This window comes from Culex pipiens, chromosome 2, assembly GCF_016801865.2.
Source record: "Culex pipiens pallens isolate TS chromosome 2, TS_CPP_V2, whole genome shotgun sequence".
Lineage (NCBI taxonomy): Eukaryota > Metazoa > Arthropoda > Insecta > Diptera > Culicidae > Culex > Culex pipiens.
The window spans coordinates 170,663,987-170,687,957 of record NC_068938.1 but is presented as its reverse complement, the minus strand read 5'-3'; the positions used below and the strand labels follow the sequence as shown (position 1 = coordinate 170,687,957).

At 34.2% G+C, this 23,971-nt stretch overlaps 2 protein-coding genes across 3 annotated transcripts in view; both read left to right on the top strand.

Annotated features, from left to right (window-relative positions):
- Positions 1 to 23,971, top strand: part of LOC120428057 (prolow-density lipoprotein receptor-related protein 1) — a 497,901-nt gene that overhangs the window by 191,881 nt on the left and 282,049 nt on the right. The window lies entirely within an intron of this gene.
- Positions 1,558 to 23,711, top strand: LOC120426862 (uncharacterized). The gene is made up of 5 exons (XM_039591666.2): positions 1,558 to 1,864; positions 12,467 to 13,365; positions 21,447 to 21,717; positions 21,781 to 22,146; positions 22,206 to 23,711. The coding sequence occupies exons 2-5, from the start codon at positions 13,270 to 13,272 to the stop codon at positions 23,609 to 23,611; spliced, it is 2,139 nt and encodes a 712-aa protein (XP_039447600.1). The 5' UTR covers positions 1,558 to 1,864; positions 12,467 to 13,269; the 3' UTR covers positions 23,612 to 23,711.

The window sequence follows — 23,971 nt, the reverse complement described above, 5'->3', positions numbered from 1 at the left end:
TTGCAAAATATCAATGAATACATGAACATTCATTGATATTTTGCAAATTTTTGACAAATCCATGTGATGATATAAAAAACATTTTGTAATACCTTTGCCTTATTTTTTTTTTTTTCAAAAATTGGACTTCAAATTTAGATTTTTTCCAAAGAATATATTAAATTAGTAATATTTAAAATAAAGGTGTTTTCAGTAAATGCTCCCAATTTAGTATGAAATTATTCAGTTCAAATAACAAAACAAATAATGTAACTCAAATAAAGTTCGAATTACTAGCTCTTTGTACAATTGGGTTCTAAAATTAAACTGTACAAAGAGCTAGTAATTCGAACTATATTTGAGTTACATTATTTGTTTTTGCTCTATAATAGAGCTTATTTTTCTGAGTACAATGACCCTTTGAACGACCGCAAAGGCTTTATTATGGATTTTTAATTTTTTTTAAAATTCACTTCATGGCCCTTCTTGACAGAAAAGGTCCAGCTCGTTCTAAGGGGATCATAGTTAATCCATCGAAAAAATGTTGTCTTGTAATTTTTTTGCATTAAAATGAAAAAAAGTGACCAGGAATGGTTTTTAATCGTGTTTTTTTTATTGTTGTACATAAAAATTTACATAGGGTTTTAGTATCCAATTGAAAAAGTCATAGTCGATCGATCCTACATCATCTTCAAGATGAGTTCTGGATATCACTCGAGATATCACAGTATTCTAGCTTTTGTTCATTTCAGCTTCATCAGAAAAAAATGATTTCGAGTGCTGATTCTACCTCAATATGATTAATATATGTCGATGAACAACCAGAAAATTCTACTGCCTTAAAAAAAGGTTCGTTTGTAATGGCCTATCTACAATCACTTACTTAGAAAATTTCACTTAGCTTAGGAGTTTGAATCAATGGAAATGAATCTGATCTTCTACAATGAAAAGGAATAAAATTAGAAACTTGACGTATGGTTTGGAAAATTTCAAAATCTACGGTAAGTTGACGTTTCCATATCAAAGGTAAACAAACAACTGCATAGCAACGTATATCAGCCCAGCAAATTTTCTAAGTTGATTGTGGATGACGGCCGTAAGTAGTGTACATTTTCTAAGTTTTACTTTACTTAACTATTCTAAGCTAAGTGATTGTAGATAGGCCATAAGCTATAAAGTACAATTTTAATGTTTAATGTTATGTAATGTTGTTTAAACAATCTTGCTACGTGGAAAAGAATATCAACAGTCGATCTCTCATAACCATGTTTGTTTTATAGATTTTTATATATTTTATATATATGCACGTTATCCTCATCCAAATATTTAATGAAAAATAAAAATAATTTTCCTCAGTGTCCACTGAAATACGATGAAATATTTCACCCAAAGTTTCTGTTGCGCGACACGAAACCGTTTCACCAATGACAGAGACTTCCCTCAATGAACAAGCGCGCATGCAGCAAAATACCGCCCCATTTAAACACAAACACACTGGCGTGCAACATAACTGTATCATTCGTATGGACGTCAAACCTCACAGCGGCAGCTGTCAAAAGTGCGCTTGAATGAAATTGAGTCGGATTGAGCAGCTGTGGTTGAATGAACGGTGTTATTGTGACCGTTCTTGTTGCTGTGTGAATATTTTTTTGCCATTTTTCCGCCTCGCTGAACTGTTTTTGACAATTTTATAAATTAAACGAGACTAACGTGACTGTGATTTATACTTAAACCAGTGAATACATTGTGATTTTTCTACTCTGTTTTAAATTTCATCGTAATTGAGAAATATTTGCTGTGCTACTATTATTAGCATCCATATTTTGCGTAATAGAAAATATGAATGGCTACGAAAGTTGTTTTGCATTAAGTGAATGCTGCTCAGGTAAGTAAAATCTAGAAAATATTCAAACTAAATCTTGGCGATGAAATGTTTGTTGTTTTTACAGAAATTATATCGCTTCTCTACTTATTCCTTTATATGGGCAGAATGAATGTTTGTCAACAATACATTTTTAGGGTTACCAGATTTTCTGAAAATATGTATCTATTCAATTTTATGTATTGTTGTTTTCTTTCAACAGATTAGCTTGAACTTTGAGTGTAATGAAATGAATATGTTTGTTAAATTGTCTAATAATTTTGTTTAAAAAGTTACATTTTATTACAAACTTAATGTTTATCTTTTCAATAAATATATTTCATTTTTTTTAAATGCTTATCAATGCAAGGCTCACGTGAGTGCGGTTTTATCAGTTTTATCGAATCGGTCAAAACAAATCATCCTCAAGCGTCACACACAAAGTTCAAGGAAGTCTGATAAACTCTGGTTCCGTTTGCCCGCGTGATTCATTACGTGTTACAGTTCCAAAGGTTTTTCGCTGTCTGAGGAAGCAAATCTTTCCCAGTTGTTTTTGCTTTGATAAAATTTTGTCTTTTTTCGTATTTATTGGCTTAGTCTGGAACTCTGCAGTATTTTTTGTGTTTTTCTGTATTTTTTAATATTTTAAATGTTTTAAAAGTAGTATTTTCACAGCAGGATTCCTATTTCCAAGATGTTCAAACAGCAGCTAAAAACAATAAATTAGTTCCCCCGCACACTCTACGGCTTCGATTTTGCTGACAAACTTCTGCCACATATTTAATCCGTTGAACTGGCTCTATTTTACAAACATGCCTATCGCGCACGCCGCCACCACCATCGGGGCCGCAGTGTGTCGATTCTTATCAGCAGAGTCACCTGAATAGCCCCTGCTGCTGATGATGATGATGGTGGTTTGCTCTTTGTGATAGGTGGTCTGTTATTTTGGATGAGTTTTGATGGCGAAATAATCCAAGATCGGCTTTTATTGCACATCGATTTTTGAACTCTATTTTTTTGTCCGAAAACTAGCTTAACTGTTTTTTTATGAAACCGGCTATTAAAAAAAATTTAGGTCAAAAATACATTATTTTTTAGAAATATACTTTGGGAACCCTGAGATTTTTTTTGAGAGCTGTTTCTCGGCAATGGTTTGGTTTAATTTGAGATATTCAATGATTTTGGTGTAAAATTGTCAAAAATAGAGAATGTGTGTGTGTGTGTGCAACCAACCAAACGGGACCACGCGGTCGCTTCTTACAAATTGAGTTGTTTCCATGTATTTTTAGATCTACATTCTATACATGCAAATAACTCGCATAGGCATTTGGAAGGTGTTAGCTCTGCCGAGCTTCGGTGACCCATTTCTACGCTGGCTAGCCGAGCGCGAGGTCCCTCAGCTTTTATCGACAAGCCCCGCCCTGAAGAACGTTTGCACCAATCGGGTTCAAACGTTATTTAGAACTTCCGAACCCTTGTCAAATGGACAAGGACCCAGCGCGTATATAGTTTGATAGTAACAGTATTCCTAATTCCAGACGTCGCTCACCAAGCCGTGATGGCCTAGTGGTTAGCATTTTTGCTTACCAATCCAAAGGATGGGGGATCGAACCCCGACTCGGGCGACTTTGATTTTTCGTTCATGTTCAGAGTTTCAAGATTAATATTTCCTATACTTTCTCGTTGGGAGCAGATGGGAATCGAACCCAGGACCATTCGCTTAGAAAGCGAACACCGTAACCAGTCAGCCACGGCCGCTCCTAAAAATGTCAAAAATAGAGAATGAGCCAAATTCCAATTTTAAAACATAAACTGCAAAGAATCAATATTGTATTATATAAAGGAAACAATATAATATTATATAACAATAAAATCGTAATTTTAATTTAAATTACTAAAAATTACATCAATAAGTTAAAGATCATTAAAATCTCTGTTATATTTTGAAAATTTTTGCTATTTGAAAATAATGCAAAACAAAAAATTACAGTTTTAATCAGTATTTTTGTTTTAATAGTTCTGTTAAAAAATGGGAATAAGTTGAATGTGCTTGTGTATTTATGGAAATTGCATGTATTCTATTGGAAATAGTGACATAAAATCTGATAAAAATGTGTTTATCTTTAAATTAAGTGTTACAAATGAAAAATCGTTGCAAAATTACTGTCCCACTATTAGTCCTCTGCAAATATTTATAAAAGTTTATGTGAGCGCAAAATAAAAGCAAAAAATTAACAATTAACATTCAATATAAACAAAAAAAAAGTGCGGTGCATTGTCGAACATTTTGCAAGACAGCAGCCTCATTCCTTCGATTTTAACAATAATTTGTCTGCCTGAATCAGATCGTAGCCAAGCATTTGTTTCGTTATTCGTTATCCAACTTTTATGAGTTTGAATCCTAAGGAGGAAAAAAGGATTCTAAGTACAAAGTAAGTCAGATTTGAACGTTTCATAAATCATTTCCGGAAATGTTTGATGAATGTTTTCTTGAATTTCACTAAATATTTTCACTCACATTAAAATTATAATATAATATTTGTATCGTATAAAAAGGATCACAATATGTTAAACTATAATATAATATTTGTATCGTATAAAAAAGATCACAATATTGATAAACCATTAGTTTTGGATCAACAAAAATAAAAAAAATGCATAAAATGGTTTTGAATAAACATTCATTTTAAAAAAATATAAATAAATCATTATACAAATGATCAAAGGGCCAATTTACATTATCATTCAAAATGGGTCCGATGGCCACAAAAAATCACCTCGCGGGCCACGCTTGGCCCGCGGGCCATAATTTGGTCACCCCTGCTCTAGACTCTCCGACGAAATATTTCGGTGGACCTGGAAGAATGTCGGGAAAGAGCCCTTCTTTCATGGTGCCAAAAATTAGACTTGCCGAATTTTTCCATAGTAAAATTTGCAGAATTTTTTCGAAAAAACACTTTTAAAAGCACACAATTTAGTTTAGGGCAGGCCTGTCCAACGTCCGGTCCGTGAAGCCATTTTAACGGCCCGCGACGGCTTTTCAAAATAGTTCTATGACCGGCCCTTTGTTCATGAATTATTCAATATGTAAATTGATTGTCTGAATTAAAAACAAAAGGCTTGAGATCAAATTTTATCATATTATAACAACATTCTTCATGTTTCAATTTAATTCTTATAATTTCTATATTGATATTTTTAAACTGAAAAATGTTGCAAGAAAAAAAAATTAACAATTTCGTAGGGTTGTGAAATTGATGAAAAAACTTGGGTTGTTGTTGTACTAAAAGACACTAAATTTAAATTTCTTTCACATCGAAGTTTTTTTTAACAGTTTTCTATTTTTTAAATAAAAAGGTAATCAAAAACTAAAGTATTTTCCCAGAAAAACTTTTCAGTGACATAGTTTTTTTTTTGAAAAAAATCTTTAAAAAACAAAGATAAATGTTGAAAATAGATCGCTGCGAATATTTTAAAAATATTTATTAAATGTCTCAAAACGATGCAAGAAATTAGGGAGCAAAAAATATGTTTTTTCATAAACTTTAAATTTCGAAAAAAACGAATTGAAAATGATTAAAAATATATTTTTTACAATTTTGAGTGTGTTTAAAATAATTTTAAAATATTTTTTAAATATTTGATTAAAGGTGCACAACAAAGCAAAAAGTTATTTTTATGAAAGGATATTCGAATCCAAATTTCGTTTGAATAAATTTTATCATGTCTCATTGATTATTTAAATATTCTAGTGTTGAGGAAATTTAAATGAAAAAAAAGCAACGACCATTGACAATTTATTTATTTTTTTTCATAAAAAAAATGTATCAAGGTATTTAATTGCAATCATCAAAAACAATAACTATACAGCAATTTCCCAAGAAAACAGCATGATTCGAAAAAAAGTAATTGAAATACGCAACTTTTGGTACCCTTACATGTATAGGTCATCGCTGAAATTTTCAAGTTATCGCAGTTTTAGTGAAAAAAGTAGATTTTTTCCCGTTTTCGTCATTTTCCCATTTTTGCGCGTGGCGCGTTGAAGAACTCAGTTTTCATTTTAAAAAAATCGTATCTCAGAGTATCGAAAACATTACTTCACCATGTTTTGATATGTTTTGTGAAATTTTCCGAGGAATCCGATAAAAATATTTTCAGACATAGGCTTTTTGGTCCCGAGACCTTCAAAACAGCATTTTAAGTTTTCATACGACCTTTTCATATGTTAAGCTAGATTTTTAAAACTTCTTACTATTTTTCTTAAATAGCCAAACTAATCACCTTTCTTTTGCGTCTTAAACAGCTGAAATCGGATGAAAGGACGCGGAGATACGATTTTTTGAAAAAAGTGGTTTTTGAGAAAATCGACGAAAATTGCAATTTTTTGGACCACCCTAACACGGCGTAGGTCACCCTAATGGCCAAACGAAAAAATACTGGTCGAGTTATTTCGGCCAAGGAACTCCCAGAAAAATTTTGAGCCCGATCGGAGAACTTTTTTTTCGAACCATGCTGTTTTCGTGGGAAATGGCTGTATATATTTTTTTTTAACTTTTTTGAAAGTTATCTTTGTTTTTCATTCTTTAAATCAGGGCTGCGGAGTCGGGTCATATTTCAAACGACTCCGACTCCGACTCCGACTCCGGCTTTATCAGACTAGCTGACTCCGACTCCAACTCCGGCTCCGGCTTTGAACAAATGGTTGGCTCCGACTCCGACTCCGACTCCGGCCTACCAACTCTAGCCGACTCCGACTCCGACTCCGACTCCAGCTTTTAACAAATGGTGTGCTCCGACTCCGACTCCAACTCCACATCTTTTATATGTTTCAAAAGTTAGTTAACTATTATTGGTTGATTATTTTTAAAACATTGATAAATAGGATTATTTAAATATTCTCTAAGCGTCATGTTTTTCTCAAGAAAAATAAGTTAAGTAAAAGTAAAGTAAAGCAAATAAACGGTAAAAAAGTTTCTAGGTTACAAGTATTATACGTTATGGAAACAGAAATCAAAAAATATCTTCAGTTTTAGAGGCATTTTGAGAAGAACAGTTTTGTGAGTAAATTTGGATTTATTTGCTTAACCTCAAATTTGAAAATATTTTTTTCAAAGCTAATAAATTTAAATATTAAATTGTTATTTTTAAATGAATAACTAAAAGAAACCTGGCCTTAATGACCTATTGAACATTAAAATTCAATTTCCTCACTTTCAGGCTGACATTTGTAAGAAGCACAGTGACAGGCACCTTGTTTTTTAAATGACAATTTCAAACGAAACTTTTTTTTGTTTTTTTATTAAGACGTACATGGTCATCACGCCATGGCTGAAGGAGATTATTGTTGCAAATCAATGTATCTAAACAATTTCTTCGTGGAAAGGACGCTTAAGATGTCCTTTTCAAATATCTGTGACATGGACAATATTTTAACCTGGAAATTATAAATTTATTTTAATTTTAAAATTTTATATACTTTAAAAGGGAGGTGCACGATACTTCAAGAATCTTTACCTTAAACGAAGCTTTATGGATGATGTTTCGCCTCCATCAAAATATATGAGAAAACTTAAAATATAATAAAAAACAAATATCCACAAGTAAAATATTTTCTAGGTCACTAATATTTCATTTTTTAAGGTACATTGATTTGCATATATTGGCGTGAGACATACAGTTTGAGAAAATTCGTCCCAGTTGATAATATTTTGATTCCGTTTTTTTTATTTATAACAATTGAAAAATAAATTTAAATCCTATATTTTGTTCTATACATGTTTTTATTAGTTCATTTTTGTACTGAATTCTTGAGATTTGTTCAACGATAACTTGCAACGATATCAAAATAGTTTACCTAAAATCAACATCAACATCAACAATCAATGATTATTTCAAATTTGTTGCAACTTCTTTTGACATTTTTTGTTAGTTTCAATTATTTTAAATGCAACACTTTGATTTCTTGTACTCAGTTATAAACAAAATGCGCATGTTGGGTTTCAAGTAAGAGATTGTTATTATCGTTGATTATTTGTTACAAAAGTTTAACTGTCAGTGACACTTTTTCGATCTGGAAAAACAGTTTATAATCTGTTTATGTACCTCGTAATTTTTTCCTAAAAAATGATTTAACTTAAAACATCTAAGACATTCGCTATCGGGGTAAAAGATGACTTTGTGTGTACTTTTTTCAGAAATAACTAGATAAAATTTGATCAAATTTGAATTGAAAGGGCACATAAATGTAGTCTGACTACATAACCAATATTTTTTTCATTATTTTTTGAATTATGATACACAGCAAAAAATCCGATGGTAAAATCGCATGCAAATGCATGCACATCACCTTCGTCAAAATAAACACTTAATATTACACACTGCATGTACAATTTTTGCAAAAACAAAAAAAAGTTGCAACCGACGTGATTCAAACCCAGCACCAACAGTAAGGACTGGCGCCTTAGCCCACTCGGCCATCAGACCGATGGAAGGCTGTAAGGATAAACGCATATTTGAGCTTGACATTTCGGTCAAGTACGTTTTCCATACTGATGGGCTACATATTTCAGGGTGTAATATCACATAAAATTGCAAAAAATAATGCAATATTTATTTTACACCCAGGTATTTTACACGCAGCTGGATTACTACTTTTTTAGCTGTGTACTACATACTTGGATAAGAGGTTATCATTAAGTGATTATAGTGTAATAACCCAATTAGAGCTTTTCAATCACAATAAAAAGCTTCAAAAACATAATGGCATCTGATAAATCAATTAAAATATAAGTTGATTTGTAAATTAAACTGTTATATAGGAAATACTGAACAATAAAAAAAACATATTTTTTTCATGAATTTAAGATAACTCCGGCTCCGACTCCGACTCCGGCTTATCAGAAATCTTCGGCTCCGACTCCGACTCCGACTCTAGCTCATAAAATTTAGCCGACTCCGGCTCCGACTCCGACTCCAGCTGTCCGAGTTTTGACGACTCCGACTCCGACTCCGACTCCAGGTCTCCAAAAAGACCCGACTCCACCGACTCCGGCTCCGACTCTGACTCCGACTCCACAGCCCTGCTTTAAATCAAGATTTATGAATCTTATTTGCAACACCAGATTTTTTTTATTTATTTAAGAAACCAATCATAAAACAATTTAAAAAAGTTTGTTTACTTTTTCAACTCTTTTTAAATATTAGTACCGGCCCACCACTGCTTCAGAAAAATAAGATCTGGGAGAAAGAAGAAGAAAGAAAGGTTGGGCACCCCTGGTTTGAGGGTTTTAACTGTCACAAGATATCGAAAAATGGGTCTCGAATTCTTGATCATTTCATGTTCTGAATAAAATATGGCTGCTCTAGGTTTTTGCTCACTCAAAAAAAAAAAAAAAAAAAACATTAAGACCGTTGCAAACATTTTTTGAAGTACATATCCCTCGAATTATTTCGGCCAAGGAACTCCCAGAAAAATTTTGAGCCCGATCGGAGAACTTTTTTTTCGAACCATGCTGTTTTCGTGGGGAATGGCTGTATATTTTTTTTTTAACTTTTTTGAAAGTTACCTTTGTTTTTCATTCTTTAAATCAAGATTTATGAATCTTATTTGCAACACCAGATTTTTATTTATTTATTTAAGAAACCAATCATAAAACAATTTAAAAAAGGGGTGTACCCCATTTGGCATAATGGACATTTGGCATAACGGGTTTTGAAGAAGGACGTTTGGCATAATGGACGTTTGGCCTAATTGGTCCAAAACATCAGGGACGTTTGGCATAATGGACATTTGGCATAATGGACGTTTGGCATAACTCGTTCAAAAACTATCAAGGACGTTTGGCTTAAGGGACATTTGGCATAATGGACGTTTGGCATAATTATTGCTAGCTTTTTTTGTTTTGTTAAATTAGTATAATTTTTTTGAAAAGAATAAAAACTCGTAGCTTTTTTCCTATTTTCTAAACAGATAGTTTTTCTTTAAAAGCTTTATAATGCATTTTTTTCATAAAATTATTTAAAATTCTTTTTAAGAAGTGTCTATAAAAAATTAAGATTTTTCTCCTTTTGAAATAATTTGCAGCTTATTTTTTGTATTACATTTTTCTTTCTTTTATTTTAAATTCAACTAACAAAGAAACATCTGATGTAAGTTTTGCCAGTCTTTAAATATTTTGCAATAAAGATTTTACACTATTTTCCCTTTTCCCTCCTTTTTTGAATTCAACCTAAAGAAATTCAATTGATATTTTTAAAGCAATTTTCTCTTCTTTAATTTTAAAACTAAAAGAAGGTAAAATCTCTCAAAAGATGTGCAGTTTTTGTTTTTTTCAATATTTTGCAATTATTGTTCTTTATGCAATTTTCCCTTCTTTAATATTCAACCTTAATAAGGGATGTTCATTTTTCTTTCTTTAAACAAATGAGTTGTTATGAAATTTTCCCTTCTCTTATTTTAAATTCAACTTTTAGAAGTGAAAATCTCAACAAAAAAACGTTTAGAATACTTGACAATTGCCTTTGTTTATGAAATTTTCCCTTCTGTTATATAAAATTAAACTTATAGAAGGAAAAGATTCACATTTTGCCACTCTTCAAATGTTTGACAATCGCATTATTTTTATGTTTTTCTTCAACCTCTATTCAAAAAATAAATTTAATTAGCAATTAATTTTTTAAACAATTTTCTCTTCTTTAAGATCAGTTTTAAATAAATACAAGAAGGGAAAATTGCATAAACAACTTTATTGCAAAAAATAAGGCAACAGAGAAAAAATGTGCAAAAATGATAGAAATGTTTAAAGAGAACATCGATAAGAGAATTTCCCTTCTAAAGTTGTATATGAAATATGGGAAAATTTCATAAAAAAATTTAATTCCAAAACATTTAATGAAAAGTAAAATCGAAATCTGCAAAACAATAAATTTCATTAATTAATTATAACAGTAAATCTTCAAGATGGGTCATACATCGACATCTGACTACTCTTGTGTCACCAAGCTGTTGTGACCAAGGCAGTTTATTAAAGGTCCCTGGTTCAATTCCCGTAGACAACACTTTTTGTTTTGAAGGATGAACTTTTTCTTGAAATGGACTCGAGGGCATAATTCTCTCGGTCATCTAGAACTGTGTTCTCTGTATCTGTAAATCTTACCGCTACTCTCGTGTCGGACGAGTGCTACCCAGTTCTGGGTTTTCTTTAGATTGAATTCGAAAAAAAGAAGGGAAAAATGTGGATTTATTTAGAGATTTTTCCTTCTTCAAGTTAAATTATGATCAAAAGAAGGAAAAAATGCATTATAACAGCTCAATTGTCGAAAATTTGAAGAGGTTTTTTCATCATTAAGTTGAATTTCATATAAAAGGGAACATTTTATTCAAAAAATATTATTGCTGATTATATTGAAAGGGGAAAATGTAAAGCTAACAAGAGATACTTCCTTCTTTAAACTAAATTTTCAATAAAAATATCAAAATTTCATTAAAAAGATTTATTGTGAATTATTCAAAAAGGAAACAATTTACAGTTGTTGAAAAAATAAAGAGATACCTAATTTTTCAAAAAAAAAAACTCATAGTACAGTCATCCCTCATATTCGGAACAGTTTACAGATCGACCAATGATCAAAAAATCATAGAAAATCAATGATTGAACTTAATGATTCGCATTTACCTTCATTTGAAAGCTTTTCTTGCGATCTTTCGAATGCTGTATCGAACAACTGCAAATTTTAACTTTTATATCAAGTTTTTGAAGAAAAACTTTGACCCTTGAAATCCACAAATTCGGAACAGTTTTTTCTTACGGATGTAAACAAACTTTGGTTCTCTCCATGAGTACATAATTTTTAAAAAATAATGACTTCAGGCACTGAAACCAACGAAACTCATTCTTAGTTATATTTTATGAATGGTCTGATAACTTTTTTTGTAAAAATATCAGTTAAATTCAGGTGTTCCACAATTGTGGGAGGCACAATAACATCCCACAATTATGAAACAGGCAATTTGGAGGCAATGTTTTGATGCTCTGGATAAAATTATCTTGAAATGAGGTTTTTGTTTAAAAAGTACTACTTTTACCAGTGAAATAGCAAGAGAACGTCCAAATGAAAGTCCTACAAATAGTAGGGTCGACAGAAAAGCTGCATTTGGCATGTTATTGACAAATTACCACAAAGTGTTCCGAATTTGTGGGTGTTCCGAATATGTGGGATGACTGTAATCTCTGAAAATTGCATAAAAAAGGCAAATAAACAATACATTTTCATTCGTGAAAATGAGAAGTACAAAAACAGAAGTAAAAACAGAAGTACAGAAACAAAAATAAAATCTAGTAATAATTATGCCCAACGTCCATTATACCAAACGTCCTGGATGGTTTTTGAACGAGTTATGCCAAACGTCCATTATGCCAAATGTCCATTATGCCAAACGTCCCTGATGTATTGGACCAATTATGCCAAACGTCCATTATGCCAAACGTCCTTCTTGAAAACCCGTTATGCCAAATGTCCATTATGCCAAATGGGTTTGACATAAACATATTTGCAACGGCCTCAATATCCCTTAACATAACTTGTCGCTTTAGAATCTAATTTATTTCCTTTTTTTTTCATTCACAGAATCGTGGAATCAGCAATCGCACTTTCTTAGTTAACCAAACTGGAATCAACTGCATCACTTCCCATTCGACGTTCGCCAGCGCCTCTCTTCTCTCTTGCCTCTCTTCCAGGGGTTCAGCAGATAGTGCGCGCGTGATTTTGGCTGCACTAAGCGAAATTCGATTCACAGCAAGAGAGCATGCGCGCGCCGCTCAGTTCAGCTTAGACTAAGGGGCCGGTCGGTTGACAATTTGTGTGTTTTGGAGGGTTTTTTTTGTTCGCGTTTAGGCTCTTTGTTTGTGTGAAATATGTTAATTTGGGTTTATGAAATTTTATGCTGAGGCCAGCATGCACTACTCTGTGCATTGTTCAGCGAGATTCTGCTGAAGAGCCGCTTAGTCACGGTTTAGTCACAGCTACGGTTGGTTGACCCCATTTCCAGAAAACGTAAAGTTAATCGAAAAAAAGGGACACACAATTTAAACCGCGTCAAGTGCGCCTAGTTTACATAATCGGGGAATATCAATCCAGTGCGGTGCCAGCTGGTTGAGCTGTAGAATTTGGACGAGCTCCGTATTAAACAAATTTATTGGTCCGAAGTGGTGTTGGTGGAACTAAACTGATAACACCTGATAAAATTGCGTTTAGACTGAGAGATGTCGTTGAGCTTGTGATGCAGCAGTGATTGTGGATGTGCTCTGGAATGGATGTACGACGCGGAAAGGAGATATTATCAGCTGTTGTGTGACTTCTTGAGGCGGGTGTCAAGTAGCGCCGTAGAAAACAGTAGTGCCTACGTGACTGCGGCCAGGAGGACCTAGACGATGGTAGCGTCGGAACCGGCTACGGCGGCGGCCCAGCTGCGACCCCCGGACGGAGGCTGGGGATGGATGGTGGTGTTTGCGTACGGGTTGGCCAACGTGAGTAGAAGTCGTATAGATAAGGTCGATCTCTTCCATGTTCAGGTGGTCTAATCATCTGAATTGTGCGCGTCATTGACACGAGTTTGAGATAAATGATTTGGACAAAATAGCCCTTTATTGTGTTTGATTTGACAGTGCGAAATTCTATCGCAAGCTATTTTTAAACTCTGCTATAAAATACACTTTTGAGTATCTAAGGTTCCACTTCTACCTTTTGTTTACTACCCAATCAACCAAATATTTTGTTTATTAGATTATACATAAAAAAGGTTTTTTTTTCAAATTCAAGCTTTTTGCGAAGGCCTAACTTTTTTCAGAAACTTCCGTAAATATTTGACCATCAAATTTAAACAGCAAACAAATCATTCCGCGCGCGAGGCAATATCCTAAACCCATTCAGGGTCGTGTTTGCTACTGATAACGAGAAGGGGCAATGATAGTGACAGGTGGTTTTAGCGGGAAAACCCGTGCCGACTCCTTTTGACTATTTATAACAGAGTTGAACACATGTTTACGAAGAAGAATTAATAACTAAATATTTCACTTAACATGGTCATTTTTTTCAATCTAGACAAGCACAATCATATCATTTGCAGACTGATATTTTAACGTCTTTGAACCATTATTTTCTGTTGAGAGTAGATCAACTATAAGCACATCTACCCTACAGATAATTTGAATTCCCAAACCGACGTCAACGGCAGGTTGTTGGGCAGCACCTGGTTGACTGATAAGAGCATGAGATTTTCCACAGACAGAAAAGACAAACACACTAACGTGTGATCTTTTTCTTGTTTGGCCGCGTGTTAGGTGTGCCATAAATCTAGCTTGAGTGACTAAAAGTACAACGTTGTAAAGGGTAATCTCGCGAGTAACATAAATGGTTTTATTTGAACGTGCCGATGACGATGCACAATTTTATTTGCTGTTGTGAAATATTTTAAGGAACATAAACTGCCGCTGTTTGAGATAAACGCACTTGAGGTTTGTCCCACACTACGTGCCAGGCTACGTGTTAAGTTTTCGTTAAGTTAAAACTGTATTTCCTCCTGATTTCTAGAACAAAGTGTTTTTCTGAAAAGGCACTCGTTTTTTAACCAAATTGCATAACTATCTAACTAACTAAAAAGCGATGAATATGCATATGGGACATTAATGCAATTAAGGGAAATAAACTTAGAGAAAACATTGCAACTGCCTAACTGTCCACTTTAAAGATTTTTTGATACTTTTTGCTGCAATATTTTTAAACCGAGCTACAAAAAATTAAATAATTTTTACTAGCCTTATAATATGAGCAATTGTCTAGGATTTCGCAAATCAATTTTCAATTGTATTTTTTTAATTGTATTAAACTTTATCCCTCGATTGCTTTTATACAAATAATCAATTTTTTGTTCCTTCATACAACTCTCCATAAAAATCTAGGGGTTTCCCATAGAAAATTGCTATGAAAACATTTGAAACTCTGTACCTCGAAAAGAGATTTTCTAATCGATTTAATGTATTGCGCAAAGTTATAGGTCATTAGAGCCTAAACTTATAAAAAAACTTAAGTATTCTTTAAAATGCCTTTTTATAGAACAAACTCGATTTTTTCCATCTTTATCCCTTCCATTATTTTAAATAAAATAATCGGCAACTTTTGGGCTAGAATTTCGTTTTCAGAACAGCTTTTTGAACAAGTTTCCCAAAAAAAAGTATCAGGTTTGGTTTAAAATAGGCTAAGATTTACCCGATTTCGTGAAATAAAAAAAATCTGAATTTAATTCCTTTTCACATAATGAACACTGCCTACATAGATGATTGTATTGATGAGCAGTTCTCTACGAAATCGGTCTCTTTTTTAGAATTTTAAAAAAAATTTCAACTTCATTTTTCGATGTAAAATCAAATTTGCAATCAAAAAGTACTAAAGAGCGTAATATTGAATATTTGACCCATTTGAAATGCTAGTCTTTAAATTATGAAAATATTTTTTTCGAAAAGATCGGAAAATTTTACGAATGTTTCACATTTTAACATTGAAAATCGGACCATTAGTTGCTGAGATATCGACATTGGAAAATGGTGTGTTGTTTGGGTGGGACTTAGAAAACATCAATTTCCCTGTTTTTAAACCTTTGCATGGCAATATCTCAGCAATAAAGGTCTTATCAACAAAGTTCAAAAAAGCAAAATATAGAGAATTTTCTCAGCTTTTCAAAAATATTTTTTTCAAAAGTGGGTGAACATGTGCACTTATTTTTAAAAGTGATAAACTGCGACTATTTTCAAAAAAGTTACCAAAAACTGGCCTTAACTTGAAAACGATGCACTTTATCAAAATTTCACTGAAGTACTTTTTGATTGCAAATTTGATGTTACATCAAAAAATTTGTGCGACCAATATTTCGATTTTTTGAAAAAACAGTATTGATTCAAAAATTCATAACTCGGTCAAAGTTTTTTTGCACAACCTGGAAATTTCTGAAAAGTTGGCTTTTGATGTCCTCTAAAACATATAAAAAAAAGAAAAAAAAAAACATAAAAATAGTGTTTTTTTTATTGCAAATCAAGTTTTAGTGTCAAAAAGTTAAATAAAAAATCGCCATTTTTTTTACTTTGTATCATTTTTTCAGTGTAGTCCATATCCATACCTGAGCAATTCTCTACGAAATCGGTCTTTTTTCTTCAATTTTAATTTTTGTATTTTTTAATCCGGCTGAAACTTTTTTGGTGCCTTCGGTATGCCCAAAGAAGCCATTTTGCATCATTAGTTTGTCCATATAATTTTCCATACAAATTCGGCAGCTGTCCATACAAAAATGATGTATGAAAATTCAAAAATCTGTATCTTTTGAAGGAATTTTTTGATCGATTTGGTGTCTTCGGCAAAGTTGTAGGTATGGATACGGACTACACTGGAAAAAAATAATACACGGTAAAAAAAATTTGGTGATTTTTTTATTTAACTTTTTATCACTAAAACTTGATTTACAAAAAAACACTATTTTTAATTTTTTTTATTTTTTGATATGTTTTAGAAGACATAAAATGCCAACTTTTCAGAAATTTCCAGGTTGTGCAAAAAATCACTGACCGAGTTATGAATTTTTTAATCAATACTGATTTTTTCAAAAAATCGAAATTTTGGTCGTAAAAAATTTTCAACTTCATTTTTCGATGTAAAATCAAATTTGCAATCAAAAAGTACTTTACTAAAATTTTGATAAAGTGCACCGTTTTCAAGTTATAGCCATATTTAAGTGACTTTTTTGAAAATAGTCGCAGTTTTTCATTTTTTTAAATTAGTGCACATGTTTGCCCAGTTTTGAAAAAAATATTTTTGAAAAGCTGAGAAAATTCTCTATATTTTGCTTATTCGGACTATGTTGATACGACCTTTAGTTGCTGAGATATTGCAATGCAAAGGTTTAAAAACAGGAAAATTGATGTTTTCTAAGTTTCACCCAAACAACCCACCATTTTCTATCGTCAATATCTCAGCAACTAATGGTCCGATTTTCAATGTTAATATATGAAACAATTGTGAAATTTTCCGATCTTTTCGAAAAAAATATTTTTGGAATTTTCAAATCAAGACAAACATTTTAAAAGGGCGTAATATTGAATGTTTGGCCTTTGTGAAATGTTAGTCTTGATTTGAAAATTCCAAAAATATTTTTTTCGAAGAGATCGGAAAATTTCACAAATGTTTCATATATTAACATTGAAAATCGGACCATTAGTTGCTGAGATATTGACGATAGAAAATGGTGGGTTGTTTGGGTGAAACTTAGAAAACATCAATTTTCCTGTTTTTAAACCTTTGCATTGCAATATCTCAGCAACTAAAGGTCTTATCAACAAAGTCCAAACAAGCAAAATATAGAGAATTTTCTCAGCTTTTCAAAAATATTTTTTTCAAAACTGGGCAAACATGTGCACTAATTTAAAAAAATGAAAAACTGCGACTATTTTCAAAAAAGTCACTTAAATATGGCTATAACTTGAAAACGGTGCACTTTATCAAAATTTCAGTAAAGTACTTTTTGATTGCAAATTTGATTTTACATCGAAAAATGAAGTTGAAAAATTTTTACGACCAAAATTTCGATTTTTTGAAAAAATCAGTATTGATTAAAAAATTCATAACTCGGTCAGTGATTTTTTGCACAACCTGGAAATTTCTGAAAAGTTGGCATTTTATGCCTTCTAAAACATATCAAAAAATAAAAAAAATTAAAAATAGTGTTTTTTTGTAAATCAAGTTTTAGTGATAAAAAGTTAAATAAAAAAATCACCAAATTTTTTTTACCGTGTATTATTTTTTTCCAGTGTAGTCCGTATCCATACCTACAACTTTGCCGAAGACACCAAATCGATCAAAAAATTCCTTCAAAAGATACAGATTTTTGAATTTTCATACATCATTTTTGTATGGACAGCTGCCGAATTTGTATGGAAAATTATATGGACAAACTAATGATGCAAAATGGCTTCTTTGGGCATACCGAAGGCACCAAAAAAGTTTCAGTCGGATTAAAAAATACAAAAAAAATCGAATGACCGAAATCCTAGAGAACTGCTCACCTACATTTTTGCCGAAGACACCAAATCGATCAAAAGATTCAGATTTTTGAATTTTCATACATCATTTTTGTATGTACAGCTGCCAAATTTGTATGGAAAATTATATGGATAAACTTATGATGCAAAATGGCTTATTGGGCATACCGAAGGCACCAAAAACGTTTCAGTCGGATTAAAAAATACAAAAATAAAATCGAATGACCGAAATCTGAGAGAACTGCTTTGATGTTAAAATGCTGGTTAACAATAAAAATAGTATCGAATTTTGAAAAAAATCAGGGAAAATGATAAAAACATACATAACAAATTTAATGTATGTCAACATGAATCCATCGATTTTTTAGGGACTTTTTTTAAAAGAAATTATCCTATAAATCGAAAAACAATCTTCATAAAAAAGTTGCTTTCAGTATACTCCGCAACATGCCAGGAAAGAGTCTTTCTTTCATTGTGCCGAATATTAGACCGATTTTTCCTTAGTTTTTTCTACGAAGAGCTGAGAAAAATCTCTACAGTTTGCTTTTTTGGACAAAGGGGACTAAGGTCGGGTTGCTGAGATGAAATAATAGTTTATGCAACAAGTTGCAAAAAGAAGTTTTTTCAGCATGAGTTGTACATTTATCCAACGAGGTTTACCGAGTTGTATAAATCAGGGATCTGACACGCATGCAGATTCCTGAAGTCCCCACCAGAGGCGCTGTCAATATTGTTTACGTATGGTTTTTGAAAAGGTTTTATGAATTTAATACATTTTTTTCTCAAATTATGTTTTTTGTTAGTTTCTACCTTGGTTTTTGCTTTTTTGCATATATATGCGAGTTAGTTACAAGCATTACGTTATTTTTTTACATTTAAAATTTATTAGATCAATAAAACAAAGTTCTACTTGGGCATTCAAGAAAAACAACACAACATACTGAACTGAGCTAAAAACTGAATAGCTTCAGTTTCCTTGAAACAAAATAAAAATAAATTGTTTGATATTTCCTGTTCGTTGTATTAAAATGAATTACGCTTTCAGAATACTTACTAAATTTCTATTGAAAATGCTTTAAACTTGCTATAACTGAATTTCAGAGTGCTGATATGCCAACAGTAGGTTCTCGATGGAATTATATGCTGTTCCCCTAGTTCAAATTTAAGATTAAACATAAATCTTTCTAAAAAAAAAAAACGGAAAAAGTTTTTATTTATGTAATTTATGTCCGATGCGCATACGACCTTTTCAAATGCCACGCGCTAGAAACTTGGTTCGATCTTGGTTTGATTTTGACTTCACTTTCTTTGTATGTGGATGACAGTCGTGTCGTAACCGTGGTAGAAATACGACGAGTGCTGAAAAAAATAAGTTTTGCAGCGAGTAGCTTATAACATTTTTTGCAATTCTGCAAAACGCTTCTTGAATTGAATTTTATGCGTGATTTTATGTCAAACATTCATGTGTTTAGTAAATTCACCGTTCAAAGCAAAAGTATTGAAAAATGTTACTTTTCGATACTAGTGTGGAAAAATTCAACTTGTGTGAAATTTTCTCAATTTCGAGAGCAAATTTTTGAAATCACGACTTACATTTCAAAAGGGATTAATCATTTAATTTGTCCCTTTTTAAATGTAAATCGTGACTTGAAAAATCTAAAACATGTTTTGTCATTAAAAATCTGAACAATGGTTTTCAAGATATGCATCATCGATTTAAAATTGAGGGTCAATTGAGTAGAAAAGAGAAGATTTTTTTACCGACTTCAACGATAAAAACGACCCTTAAATCTTAATCGATTTCGCTGAAAAATTTCACATTTGTAGAGTTTTTTTTTTGAATAAGTGCTATACTGCCGCTCTAATCTAGTCCGTCCCATATGTATTTTTGTCAAAATTGAGATAAACTTGACAAAAGTATTAATTTTACATGTACTTTTAGCCTATTGAATAAAATAGTAGTGTTTGTTCTAAAAAATCCAAAATAAATATGACTTTCGTGCTGTCCCATATGCAAAATAAAGGCAAGTCAGTTCCTCATATCGAAATGTCTCGCAAATCGTTTAAATGGCTTCGAAATTATTTGAAATCTACAGAGTATGTTTTTAATAGTACGTATAACTTGAAAATATCATTTATTGTTCATTCCTGAAGAAATAGTTGAAGATTTAAAAACAAGATACTCTAAACCTTTAGTGACTTTTTTCTTTTGAAAAGTACAACTACGGATAGAAAATATAAAATACATACCGTTATTAACCATAAAATTAGTTATATTTTTTCTTGAATGAATAAGTTTGATCCTGGTTCTGGGAGAGACTCCACCAACGATAAGCGTAGTTTTTAAAATTATTTTCAAGAGCTTAGCAGTTGAGAATTTGCCTCTGTAATATATTTCCAATTTCCTGGTGTCGTTGCAGATCACATTTTAAAATACATTATTTAAAGCAAATAAATCTGAAATAAACATTTTTTTTAATAATTATTCACTTAGAAAACTACCAAAACAAACCTGGAAATGACAGTTGAACCATGTTGAAACACTGTGTTGTAAATGTTCAAGCCTACCTTGATATCATAACTGACTTGCCTTTATTTATGGACAAACAAAGTCAAGTTGGTCTCTTGCTGTAAATTTCTCAAATTTACCTCCAAATTGTGAATTTTTTTAATCAAATTTATGGTACTTGCGTTTTTAAGACTGATATTGAAATAACAGTATAAATAATTATATAGAAATATTTAGATTAGAACGGGAAAAATGGTGAAACTTTTTTTGGGTTTCTCACAGCGTTATCTCAGCATTCACTTTTTACATATGGGATGGACCAGATTAGAGCGGCAGCATAAACATATGAAAGACAATAGTTTATAGAAACTTCTTAAAAAAAACTCTAGATTGACTTATTTTTGCCTAAGGAATCGAATCAGGAGATATCGCTGAGGTTTTTTTTATTGTCACCCTCATGGACTAAGATGAACACTATTTCCAAAAAAAAAAAAAAAACTTGTTGAATAATTCAACTTAAAAATGGCTATGACTAATCAACGATAATTATGCTAAACAAGCCTTACCCGGCAAACTTCGTCCTGCCCTAATTCAGCCTCCTGTGATCAAAATTTGATTTTACGTGACTTTTCCCATACAATCTGCAGATTTTCCGGAATCGGTTCCAGAGTGGCCAAAGTGTCAATTAGTTAGCGTATAAACCTTCCTTGGGCTTATACGAACCCAACGCAACAAAGAGCACCTCGATCCGACGCTCCGTATTGAACTGATTCGCGTTCGAACAAAACCGTCGAAATTTTTTATATATATAGATGGTTCATTTGGACATATTCTATGTTGCGATGGACTATGTGTCTTACAAATAATAAAAAAAATACAAAAATTCTAATCAGGACTTTTTTTTTGCCAAATTCTAGAGAACTGCCTAGATACAGTATGAAATTGATAAAAAAATATGTTTAAAATTATTAATTCTGAACATAAGTGAAATGCAACCGTTTTTACACTCTTCCCGCAGATCATGATCATCCCCGTGCTGCAAAGCTTTGGCCTCATCTTCAAGGACACCTTCCTGCAGATCAACATCTCCGCCACGGACGCTTCGCTCATCATCAACCTAGCCTCGGCCGTCGGCATGACGTTCGGTCTCTTTAACGGACCCCTGCTGCGCAGCTACGGCTTCCGGCGGGTGGCCTTCCTCGGCGGAACCATGTTCTCGCTGGGACTTATGCTCACGTCCAGTGCCGAGACGTTCACCCACTTCATCATCACGTACAGTATTATTGCTTGTGAGTTGATTTAAGTATTTTTTTTTAGTTCTGAAACAATAAAAAAGAACCTTTCTCTTCCAGCTCTCGGAATGGGCTTCTGCAACTCGTCCTTTTCGCTGGCCCTCAACACATACTTTGTGGCCCGGCGGAACAAGGCGGCCGGCATCGCGATGACCATCACGGGTCTGGGGCCAATCTTGCTGCCCCAGCTGGTGTCCCTGTTGGTCTCGCGGTACGGCTCGCGCAACTGTTTGCTCATCATCGGAGCGCTGGCCACGCACATTATGGTGGCCGCCCTCCTACTGCAACCGGTCAAACGGCACATGGTACCGGTGGTCGAGCCGTCAAAGTCGCCGGCCAAACCGGTGACGCCTCCGATGATCGCTAAGCCGGTGCAGATTCCGGTGGAGAAGTCAGCACTGGAGGAGGCGTACTCTGTGGTTGATGGTGAGTAATACAACGTAATTTTGAACGAAGATGAAGTCTTTGATTCCATCATCTTTCAGCGCTCAACCCCAAAGCTGAGAGTCGTTGGGAGCTGGACTCGGACAACGAGGACGACTATCTTGAGCGGCAAAACTTTATGGACAATTACAACATCGACGCGCAGAGCATCTACGGCTTCGAGCAGACGACCCAGCCCCGCCACCGGGACTCGCTGCAGGTCATTCCTCCCACACTGCTTCAGCTGGCACGTGCTAAAAGTGAAGTGCTGACTGTCGCTCAGCGTCGGCCCTCGATGGCCGAGATGCTGACCTACAAAACGTACTCCCAGAAGGCGTTGGAATCGTCACCACTGGGAAAGCAGCAGCATCCGGAATCAAAACGGTGGTTCCAGTCCGGGTCGGTCGAGAGTGTCAACTTGGAGAGTTCATTAGCACTTTTTGGCGAAGCGGAAAAAGATCGCCGCAACACAATGGACGTCGCTGTGGGTGAAGCGCCCAAGAAGAGGGTAAGGACGCTCAGTGCAACAACTTCGCCGCCGACCACTGGGAAACGGTGGTTCGAGAGTGAAGACTCGGTTCACCTCGCCAGCTCGGTGCGGATATTTGACGAGCGAGGAACCCGCTCGATGCCGATTCAGCTGCAGACGATTCCACAGTCAAAGGTTGTCAGCGACGATCAGTCGCGTCTTCCGTCGATTATCCGGAACTCACCGGACGCAGTTCGACCTACCTCGCCAAAGACGACCACGTTTGACCTCAGCCAGGTCGACAGTCCCAAAAAAGTACCTCCCAGTAGCAGTAAGCAAACCTTCCTCCAGAAGCTGGTCTCGATCTTCGATCTGACCCTGCTCAAGGACAAAATCTACGTTAACATGATGCTGGGCATGTCAATCGCCGTGTTTGCCGAGATCAACTTCTCGCTCCTAACACCGTTCATCCTGAACGACCTGGGCTACCAAACGGAACAGATCGCCTCGGTCATGTCGACGCTAGCCATGACCGACCTGCTGTTCCGATTCATTTCCCCCTTCGTTGGCGATTTCCTCAAGCTGAAGCCACGCGTCATGTACATGATCGCGCTCACCATGCTGATCGTGACCCGGTTCAGCATCCTGCTCGCCCGCAACTACACCGAAATGCTCGTCGTGGCGTTCTTCCTCGGCGTGGCCAAGGGCGTCCGGACGGTGTACATGGGACTCGTTATCCCGAGCTACATCCCGATCAAGCGACTCCCGGCCGCTTCCAGCATCCAGATGATGACCAACGGGATCATCCTGATGACGATCGGACCGCTGGTGGGCCTCATCCGGGATCTGTCCGGAAGTTACTCGAAAAGTATCCTCTTTATTAACGTGTTCACCATGGTCACGTTGGCTATGTGGGCCGTCGAGATGGTGTACGTGAGGCGGAAAGTGAGCGAAAAGGAGGTGAAAGGGGAGAAGGTGGCCACGGAAGGGATCTCCTGATGAAGGGAGGTTGGTGATTGCAATTTTGGTGGTGCTTTTGCTGCTAGTGAACCAGTGAGTAGGCTTATAGAGACGAATCAATATTATTATTTATATCGAATTGTTGATTCGATTCCTTCAAAAACCATACCGAAAGCCATACGCCTTCTTGGTTGCTTTAGTTGTATTAACTTAAAATACAAAAAAAAAGAAACTAAAGAAACTAAATAAGCCGGGTACAAATTTTATGTAAATTTTTTGTCTTTCCTCCTTCGAAGTTGGCAAATTTTTTTTTCAAAAAGCTTCGAAATTTCAATGGAAATTTAAGTTTAATTTAAAATGCATTTCCCTGCGTTCAAAATCATGTTTAGCATGTTTGGG

Bases quoted from the DNA above. Each gene is read 5' to 3' on its own strand.
- LOC120426862 (XM_039591666.2), top strand. From the start codon at position 13,270: ATGGTAGCGTCGGAACCGGCTACGGCGGCGGCCCAGCTGCGACCCCCG. The intron at 13,366-21,446 runs GTGAGTAGAAGT...CTCTTCCCGCAG, and splicing joins TTGCGTACGGGTTGGCCAAC to ATCATGATCATCCCCGTGCT. The intron at 21,718-21,780 runs GTGAGTTGATTT...TTTCTCTTCCAG, and splicing joins CACGTACAGTATTATTGCTT to CTCTCGGAATGGGCTTCTGC.